Here is a 10,977-nt window from a genome sequence, read left to right as displayed (position 1 = left end):
AGTGGCTTGAAGGATTTACCGTGTGAGGTCGTTCCCAAGAGTGATGTGTCTCTTGGCAGGTCTCTCTTAAAAAGAGAAAACTTTGAGTGTTACTAACACTTTTCTCTTGCACCTAGGACCATGAAAGCCAAGGGAGAGGATAGTGTGTGTTAGAAGTAGGACCACTCGACAAACTCTTTTGTACAAGTGTGTCAAAGACAAAATACACTTGTTCTTTTTAACTTGTCATTGCAATGATTTGTTTTATCTATTTGGAGATGTTGTTCCAACAATCATGATGTTCTTTTTAACTTCAAAAGCAATGTGTTTGAGTAAACTAGAATTTGAAATCCTGGTCAACTGAAATAAAAGCATGTATGCATGAAGTAAATCATTTTTGCAAAATAAGACAAATTGATTGTTCTTTTTATTTGCACCAAAATTTTGAAGTGTTGATTGTGATTTTTGCTTAAGTTTGATGCAATAAAATGAAATTTGTCTTGTCTTGTTTTAAGCACCAAATAAAGTGAACCTGACTTGCAAGAAAGAAAATTTGTGTTGTTGAGTTTTAGAGCACCAAATGCAAAATTGATCCTAACTTGCAAGAAATGAAATTTGTGTTGTTCAGTTTTAGAGCACCAAATGAAAAATTTTAACTTTTAAACAACAAAAGGAGGTAGTTTAAACCTACACAAGAAATGAATAGTTAGGAAAATCCGAACCTATGGTGGGCTTCTACAAGCCTAAGAAAATTCACTTTTTCGGTTACATGGCCTTTTTTACAACGTTCTGTTACAATAGCACTACTTTGTGTTCAAACAAAAATGCTATTTAACACAAACGCGCTAAAACGAAGACAAAAGCGCTAAAATCAAAATTTTAATAGCAAAAACAAAAGCGCTAACTAAAACATGTACAAATGCACTACTTAAGCCTCAAAAGCGCTAAATTTGAGACAATACCGCTTTTGTAAATAGAATAGTGCTAGAATATCAAATTGCAATAGCGCTAAAACACGATCAAAAGTGCCAGAGTGCAACCTGTGTCAAGCTAAACATTCAAGCAAGTTAGTTTTGTTAAAAAAAATTGTTTTTGGGTGTTCGATTCACGTTGGGTTCACCAAATGGTGCTCTGCGAAATGGGGGAAGGTTAGACTAGAACCTGTGGTGGAATAACACACAAAAAACCAAGAAATTGTTAGTGTTAATCAACCAAAAACTAATCTAAGCAGACATATCAAAAGAGACACCAAAAACATGAAAGAATATTTAACTAGGAAAGTAAATATAACAAGGCATCTCCAAATGCCTCCTAGCATGCTCTTAGGTCCTTCTCCTTTGTTCCTCTCCTCTCCAAGTTCCAAACTAGTGTAGCTCTCAGCAGCTTTTTGTACTATGGATGCTTATGGAGATTCAAGATTGAAATGTTTTTTCTAAAATGCTATGCAAATGTGAATAAAAGCTAATATTAGATTTTATGATACTAAAATGATTTTATTTTAGACCAAAATAACAAGATATTAGTGGTTTATGCTAAATGCTCTCTAAAATTCTCTATAACTTAGATGCATACAAGCTTTCAGGATCTGGATTATGAAGAAATGGGCTCTATTTATAGGAAAAATGGAGCAATGGATGGTTGAGATTGAGTAATCTCAACAAGGGTCAGGATTGAATGATATTCAATCTATGTGAGGGCTTTCAACCCAATCCCAGGATGACAAGTGTCAATGTGAGATAGGTTGAGAGGAGAGGGAATAAGCATTAAATGTTTGACATGACCTGAGAGTTAACTTGGGAGTTAAGGTCAAGGTTAGGTTGAATGAATAAATTCTTTATTCAAAGAATAAAGCTTTTATCCAATGGATAAACTCTTGTGCAAAGACAAAAGGGATAACCATGGTCAAAGCAACAAATGCTTGAGGAGACACATGAATGCAAGTTGAATTAACCATAAATGGTTATGTAAGAGCCATTAATGGTCATGTAAGAGCCATTAATGGTTTGGAAGACTTTGGAGGTTAAATTGTTTGAACACACAAAGCATTTATTGTTTTTCAAAGACTTTGAAGTCTTTGAGAAGTGACTCCAAGTTGCTTAGGAATGTGACAATAATTAGGGGATGGATTAGGTTAATTAGGAAGGGGTTAGAAGAATCTAGAAGGGGTTTTAGGAATGCAAGTGGATTTGGTGGGTGAGGGAAAATAAGATTTTTAATTAAAATAAAATGAATTTATTTCAATAAATGTGTGCAAGTTGCATTTGTAGGAAAATGCAAGTGGGGGGGATAAATGATTTAAATAAATTTTTTATTTAATTTATTTAAAAGAGGAAAAGGGGATTAAATGAAATAAATATGATTTATTCATTTAATTGATTGTGAATTTGGTTTAATGAATTAATTAAAATAAATTGAATAATTTATTTAATTAATAGGAGAATATTTGAAGATGAATTAATTAAATATTAATTTAATTGATGGCTAGTGGATTTTTAATCAAATAAATACGAAATATTCATTTAATTAAAATGGACAGATTTATGTGACTACAATAACTATAGATTTGATTCATATTTATATTTTGTTTCTTTAATAAGATTTCAACATATATGAATAAATTTATTTAACTCCAACATATTTGTATGGTTCCTTCAATATATTGTTACATCTTTTAGGATTGTTGATTATTTGAATAGTATATTCCATTGTTCATCTATTGTATGCTCTCAACTCACCCTCACAAGATTTTGGTGATAAAAAAGTGTTGCATAATCATATTTACTCATCATATACTCTCACCTCACCCTCATGAGATCTTGATGATTAGAAAGTGATAAATATTTCTTATTAAAATTTGTTGAGGTCATTAGACCATTAGAGAAATTGACTTTTTTAATCCAATGGTGTCTTCAAGATAACTTTTAATATTACTATTTCTTAATAGTCAATAAAGAGTTGTTATCACAATGAAATAGATCACATATGTTCATTATCAATAGACTCATTTCAATACAAATTATTTTAATATATTATGTCATTCTCATAAAAGGTGGGATCAATCTTCCAAGACACAAATTTAATAAAAAAAAATTAATGATTGTTATTATCCCAAAAACATTTTAAAACAAAATATCAATTTTCAATACCACAACAAATAAAATTTAACATTAAATTCCATTCTTCATCATTATTCTAGAGATCAAATTCCCTATACATCTTGTTTACTTTTTAAAACAATATACTATGCTATATCTATCCAGCCCCAATAAATTAAATAAATTAATTTATATAAGCAATATTCAATTAACTTAGATAAGGAAGTGTATTTTCCTTTCCAATTTAATACTCATAAAAATGTTTCCCAACAATTACTTAGTCTAAAAGTATGTCTAAAGACGCCATGATTGCATAGGCGTTGGCATCAATGTAACATAGCACTCTATACATATTTTGGCTTTACTCCATTTGGATTTTGTATGTTCCAACAACAAGACTCTATTCATTCATGTCCTTTTCACTAAATTAGCTGGGAATGTTAACACCACAAGTCCACCCAAGCTCAAACCCTAACTCATGTGCACAACATTTTCACCTTTGTACGGATCAATTTAATGGGAATGTTTGGCTTGCAACTTCACCCCCACCCCAAATATCATTCATTCATTATGTGGGGTTGACATGGACATGAAGCATTAGGCACTCCTCCACAAATGTCCATTGACTAATTGGAAAATTATATGTTTCTTTTATTTTTAAAAATATCAAAATGGTTATTTTGAAGGGTTGTAGTTTAATTGACGAGGACAATGGTATATTTTATGGTTATGATATTCATAAATTTCAAATCTTTCCAAAATGTGATAGATCCATTTAACTCATAAATGATTTTGATTAGAGTAGATCCTCCTAATCATAACAACTTAATTAAAAAATGACTTATGATTTAAATATAGTATCTCTCATAATATTATAATCTATTATATGAAAACATATATACTAATATTTAAACAATTCATTTTTTTTATATAAATTTTTTAAGTGTCTAAGAAGTAAGTATAGTATATCCTTAGCATACAAATTAATTGCATTTTGAGTGGTAAAATATAAGAGCTTATCCTATTGGTATTTTTGGTTGTAAAAGAATGTTTGACAACTAGATAGTTGGTATAATTTATGAGTTTACCACATTGAAAATTATTGTTGAATAATTCATGATACTAATGATATTTTGACATGTCTTTTCGTTAGATATTTACTTTGTATTATATTATCACAATGAATATTGTAAATTATTTTATATTAAACTATAATGATTGTGATGTACTTGTTTTTTTTTAAATAGGGGTAAAAACTTTATTGAAATTTAGAAAAGCTGAGTACAAAATAGCAAAGGGCCAAAGCCCCAGGTACTATAAGAGATTACAGAAAGAACAAGAACGAGAACTTCATTCCCCAACACCACTTTCATCTTCAACAAGAATCTTCTCCAAATCTTGACATAGCTCATAGGGCAACTGCTCCCACTCATCAATCCTTCGGTCATCAACATCTTCTGATGCCCATTTAGCCAGACAATCAACTGCCCTATTCCATTCCCTTGGAATATGGGTAAACGACACCGAATCCATTACAGAGCTAACCTGTAATATCTGTTGTACTAACACAGATAGTTGCCAACTAACCTCAGACATCTTCCTCTGAAGGAGCAAATTAACCAGAATTTGAGAGTCAGCTTCACAGATCACCTTCCGCCACCCTAGGGCATAAGCTCTCTTCAAAGCATATAGGATAGCCAAGCCTTCCATCCTATTAACAGTCTGCACCCCCTCATTAGCCGAGAAGATAAAGACCACAGATCCAGAAGAATCCCTACCAATCCCACCAATCCCAGCTGGGCCTGGATTACCCCTAGAAGAACCATCCGTGTTAATTTTCAGAAAGCCAGCAGGAGGGGGGAGCCATTTCCCCATCCTTTGAACTCTATGTTTCACACGCCTACCTCTCCTGGCGCAAGCTGAGGCTGGAGATATCCCCTGTATACCAAACCTATTAACTATCTCCGCATCGCCTTCCTCCATTGGCAAAATAATCTCACTCTTAGCTGTCACAGTTTCCTGGACCATTCCCATAATTCTAGTCCAAACCTGTTGAATCCCCAATTGTTCACCCCGAAAGATTCTACGATTCCTTTCCAACCAAACTTGCCATAGCAAAAAGATAGGGCCAGCATACCAGACATCCTGCAAGAAGGGAGCCGAGGAAGGGGGCCTTCCCAGTCTCATCCAAAACTCAGCTAGGGAGGATGCATGAAAGCACTGACTCTTCCAGGCATCCCACCAGAAGTGCCATAGTTGCAATGTGAATGGGCAGCGAAAGAATAAATGTGGAGAATCTTCCTCCCCCCCACCACATAGAACACACCTAGAAGGGCCAGCAAAACCCCTCTTCTGAATATTGTCCCAGGTCAAGCATCTATTCCAAGCCAAAGTCCAAGAAAAGCAATTACATTTTGGCCAAGAGAAATTATTCCAGACTCTCTTCCACCAATGGACTTCCCCACCAGCAAATTGTTGAGAGAGCAGCGCCTGATAACCAGAAGACACAGTGTAAGTACCTTTGGGATTAGGGGACCAGGCCAACACATCACTATCCATCAGGGCGCTACAGCTACGACCCGAAAGGATGTTATGAAGCTCAGCACACTCAACTTCCAACCCAAGAATAGGCCACTCTCTTGAAGTCTTCCATCTTGCTTCCACTACCTGCCCTTGAAGGGAAAATGACTTGAAGTCACACACCCTAGTCCAACCAGCTTCGCAAAACCTCTGGGCCAATATACTCAAGTGAGGATATTGGGAAACTATGGGGGGGTAGCCATCCCAGGAGTCATGCCAGAACTGTGCCTCTGTCCCACTCTTACAAATCCAGAAGAAACCACCCTTAATGAGCGCCGCCCCCTTCTTGAGAGTATTCCAAATCGTCGAACCTTTCCCTGCCAAGCTATATCGAGGGATATCACGCTGGGGGATCCCAAAAAAATACTTATGAGACAAGATCCTAGCCCACACCCGATCCTGTTCCACACACCATCGCCAATACAATTTAGCTGCCAGAGCAATACCAGAAAGCAAAGATTGACGTAATCCAAGACCACCAAATCTTTTAGGACTACAAACAGTCTCCCACTTAATAAGGCTCCACTTAGTTGATGACAAATTACTAGCCCATAAAAACTGTCTGGCTAAAGAATCAAGGCTCTTAACAAAGCTCATCGGCGCCACCTGAATCAAACATCTGTAGAGGGGAAGAGCCTGTACCACAGATTGAAGTAACTGGACCCGACCAGCAAAGGACAGCCAACGATGAGTCCAGTGGTTCACTTTGACATTGAACTTATCCAGAATGACCTGCCAGGAATCCCTAGACTGCCTGCCAGTAGAGATGGGGATCCCAAGGTATAGCAAAGGAAGACTTCCAATTTGGAACCTGAGAATATGGGCAATTCTTTGTTGAATTGAAGGCAGAGTGTTGAAGAAAAAAATTGAAGACTTGCCCTCATTAATTAACTGACCAGAAGCAGCAAGGTAGACATCTAGCGCTCTGCGCATGTTAGAAGCCTCCCTAATAGTAGCCAAACCCATCAAAGTTGTATCATCCACAAACTGTAGGTGAGATTGAACAGGAATACCCCCTCCCCACTGCCAGCCCTGAATAAAGCCTCCTTCAACATTCCTTTTAATCAACCGACCCAGACCTTCCACCAAAAGAAGAAACAGGTAAGGAGAAAGAGGGTCACCCTGCCGCAAACCCCGAGAGGCCCCAAAGAGGTTGGAGTGCTCCCCATTAATCAAAACTGAGAAGGAAGTCGACCCCACACAACTCATAACCCAACAAATCCATTCCTCCTCAAAACCAAAGGCACTCAAGACCTTCTGCAGGAAGGACCAACGAACTCTGTCATACGCCTTGGCCATATCCAGCTTGATGAACATAGCTTTGGCTTTAGAGCTGGCCATGGAATGGATAGTCTCAGTAGCCACCACCACCCCATCCAAAATCTGACGACCTTCCACAAAGCCACTTTGCTCTTCGGAGATTAGCACAGTAAGCCCCTTTTTCAACCTTTCAGCTATCAATTTAGATATAATTTTATAAGTTACGTTGCAAAGAGAAATAGGGCGAAATTGACTTAACCGGTTAGCCCCCTCCCCCTTGGGAATGAGTGCCAAGAAGGTAGAGTTCAGGGCCCGGAGCATTTGCTTATTCTTCTGGGATTCTTGAACAACTGCCAATAAATCAAACTTGATAATGTCCCAAAATTCCTGGAAGAACTCAATCGGGAAACCGTCTGGACCAGGAGCCTTACCTTTTTTCATCTGGAAAACTATTTTTTCTAACTCCTCCAAAGTTATGACACTCATAAGATATTGTTTCATTTCCAAAGAAACCAAAGAAGGAATACAAGAAAGGACCTGGGCCTCTGCAACAGAGTCTCCCTGTGCTTCCTCTCTAAATAAAGAAGCAAAATACTGCACTGCTTCATCAGCGATACCCTGAGTAGAAGAAATAACCTCTCCCCTATCAGTCACCAGAGATGAAATAGCATTACCATGTTGTCTGGCTTTCACTGAATTGAAAAAGAAGGCAGTGTTCTTGTCTCCCTCCTTAAGCCACTCAATCCGAGCTTTCTGTTTCCAAAAGATTTCCTCTCTCAACTCCCATTCCTCCAAAGCTTTTAAAGCTCTGGCTTCTTCCCGTAACAAGTATTCAGACACTCCCTCCTCCCTAATCAATCTGGTAATGCCATTCAACTCGACTTGAGCTTCCTGTTTTGCCTGGTAGATGTTTCCGAAGCATTGTCGATTCCACCGCTTGAGCTGATACTTAACATACTGGAGAAGCTTAGCAAAAACATACATTTTTGTACCAAAAGTCGGCCTGCCAACCTGCCACCATTCGGCAACGCAACTATAGAGGTCCGGGTCACGAAGCCACATAAGCTGGAACTTAAAAGGCGGCTTCTGAGGCAGACGAGCTAAAGAAGTGACAAGCTTAATTGGCCAATGATCCGAGCCTCTCCAATCCAAAATTTCAGAACTGGAAGACCACAATCCACCCACCCAAAAATAGGAAACCATGAAACGGTCTAAGCGTTCAGCAATGCACCTATCACCCTCCCTTCTATTATTCCAAGTGAAGCGGCCATTGCTAGGCTTGATATCCACGAGATTGAGTGCTGAGATATTATCTCAGAGCAAGAAAGAAGAAGGATCCAGTCTTGTATTACCTCCTCGTTTTTCCGTTAGATCAAGAATAGCATTAAAGTCCCCAGCAACAATCGATGGCAAGTAAGGAAATAAACTACGAACCAAAAAAATATTATTCCAGACCAGGAGTTTACCTTGGAAGTCAATAGGAGCGTAGACATTAGAAAAGAGAACAGATTCCCCCGACTCAGTGCACAAAGCAACCAAGGATAAGGAGGACTTAAAGGAAATCCAAGACACAGGTTGGATCTTTCGTGGGTTCCAGAGACATGCCACACCCCCCGAAGATCCCTGAGCTCCAATACACTGACATAGACCATTCCTCCATAGCTTAGATGCAATACTCATCATGAATTCCACAGAAACCTTAGTCTCCTGAAGGAAGAGAACATCAGGAGAATGAATCCTAACTAAATCCCAAACAGCCTTTTGTCTAGGGCCGCTGTTCAAGCCCCTTACATTCCATGAGATAACTATCATTTCGAAGGAGTCGAAAAGTGGGAATCCAAGGTCTTCACAGAACCTGACTCCACCAATGTCTCCCCAATCATCTTGATCTTTTCTAAGTCCTTCTTTCGTCCCAATTTAACATTTTTCTCTGAGACCCCCTTCTTACCATCTTTTTGGAGAATGCCCAGATGAGGAGAAGATTTACCTCGCTTATCCGACTCTGGAGCTGCAGTCCGTGCTGGAATAGAAACATTCTCTACCCCTTGCCCCAACTCACCATTTGGCTCTAATATCATCTGAACCCCTGTTTGCCCATCCGTGACCATAGGCACAGTAGTCTCTTCATGGGAATCAACAGGAGGAATGGAAGAAATAGTCCCCATTCTAGAATCCCCTGCCTGTTCATCCTCAATAATTACTCCAGGATTAACTTCTGGCTGACCCAATTCATCCAAGATCTCGAATCTGTTAAAGGTATCTTCTTCCTGACACTCCCTTAGAGTCCGCTTCTGGCCTCTGTTCCGATTACGAGCCTTAACCCGAACAAAGCCCTCAACATCTTTATCCTCCCCAACAACAGGCTTCTTCCCTTTGTCCATACTAGGATTATCATGAGGAGGAGGCGAAGTTTGCTGTTCCACTGACTTGGCCTTTGGGCATCTTCTCACAAGATGGCCATATTCATGACATAGACAGCATCGAAAAGGAAGGGTCTCATAGTCCAGTTGTTGCACCCAGGAATATGAGCCCGCACACATCTCTACCACATCAGGCAGTGGTCTACTCAAATCCAGTTCCACACAAATTCGAGCAAAGGTCATAACTTTCTTACCCAAGGTTTGTGATGAAGGACCCACCGGCTTCCCGAGCATCGATGCAAGCATATGGAGAACATCCTCGCGACAGCATTCTATAGGAAATCTGGGTAACCGAACCCACACCGGAACCCGATTTGGAAGCTCCTCAGAAGGATTAAATCCTGCATGCCATGGTTTGACGAATAGCCCCACCTGGTTATAAAAATAGGGTCCACCCTCAAAAACCCTATTCCGATCAGCCATACAAAGAAACGTTACCATGAAAAAATTATTTGCTAGCAACGTAACCTCCATTTCACCCTCTGGTTCCCACACTTTCTGAGCCCAGTTTTCCAGGAATTGGAGAGAAACTCTTAAACCCAGGAACTTGCAATACAACGAATGTTTAGAGTAATATTCGACATCTTCAGCAATCATTTCAAAGGGAATTACCAATTTGGGTCTATCTTTGCACCTTTCAAGACATCCGTTAATCTTCGTGATTCGAGATCCCACAGGCGAGCCTGGATCCGTAGCCCCTGTATTCTGAGAGAAGAGGGCATTTTCAAAAACCCTTGCTTCCTGACCTGGCAAATTCATAGCCACTGCTTCATGAAATTTTGAACTAGGCACCTCCCTAGGCGTCTCCCCTTTGGCCATTAGCCCACTCAGCCCTGGATACCCCACCGCAAAGGGATCTGATCGGGCCCAACACAGCCCTGACCCGTCACAAGAGCGCTACAACCAAATCGCTCAACTCCCGCCCGCATGCACAGCCCACACAGGCTCGTCCCAGCACAGAACGGCGGCCAAAAAAGATGAAACAAAACCTGCAACAGGAAAAAACAGCTCCCCCCCTACCCACGCGATCGTACACCCCCCCTACGCAGATGCAGACACAGCAAGGAAGAGCTAGGGCACGATTGCCCTAGCCCGGCGACGGTAGATAGACGCTCCCATCGCACCTCAAAGATGATTCTATTGTGATGTACTTGTTTAATTGCTATTGTAGTTATTATTATTATTATTATTATTATTATAGTTAATCTTATTTTTGTTCTATTTTAAAATTTTTATTTGGAGAATTAATTTTGTTGATTTAAATTTTCTTTTTTATTATTCTAGTTTCTAAAATTTTATGTTTTTAATATATTTATTTTAAATTATTAAAAAATTTATAATTAATTTTAACAATGTTAATATAAAATATTCTAATATACACTAAATTTATGTAAATAATAATAAAACAAAGAAGTATATAAATTGATGATGGACTGATTTAGTTTTTATCATTTATCAAGTTTAATTTTGGCCTACAAAGACTACTATATTTAAAGTTAATGTTGTTATCATTAATTTTATTATTTTTAATGTTAAAATAAATTTATTGCAAATTATAGTATTCAACATTTTATTATAATAATAAAAATTCTAAAATATTTTTTTCAAACTAGATTTTATAAAATAAGATTAAAGTTGGTGAA

At 38.4% G+C, this 10,977-nt stretch overlaps 1 protein-coding gene across 1 annotated transcript; it reads right to left on the bottom strand.

Moving 5' to 3' along the window:
- Nucleotides 1-8,722: 8,722 nt before the first annotated feature.
- On the bottom strand, nt 8,723-10,153 carry LOC131874437 (uncharacterized). Its single transcript, XM_059217814.1, has one exon. It carries the CDS (start codon nt 10,151-10,153, stop codon nt 8,723-8,725), a length of 1,431 nt encoding a protein of 476 aa, XP_059073797.1.
- Between the last annotated feature and the right edge of the window lie 824 nt (nt 10,154-10,977).

Source organism: Cryptomeria japonica, chromosome 3, assembly GCF_030272615.1.
Source record: "Cryptomeria japonica chromosome 3, Sugi_1.0, whole genome shotgun sequence".
In the NCBI taxonomy this organism is placed as follows: Eukaryota; Viridiplantae; Streptophyta; class Pinopsida; order Cupressales; family Cupressaceae; genus Cryptomeria; species Cryptomeria japonica.
The sequence above is the reverse complement of the archived record's forward strand: the minus strand, read 5'-3'. Positions and strand labels throughout refer to the sequence as shown.

Coding starts and splice junctions, on each gene's coding strand:
- LOC131874437 (XM_059217814.1), bottom strand. CDS start 10,153: ATGGCCAAAGGGGAGACGCCTAGGGAGGTGCCTAGTTCAAAATTTCAT.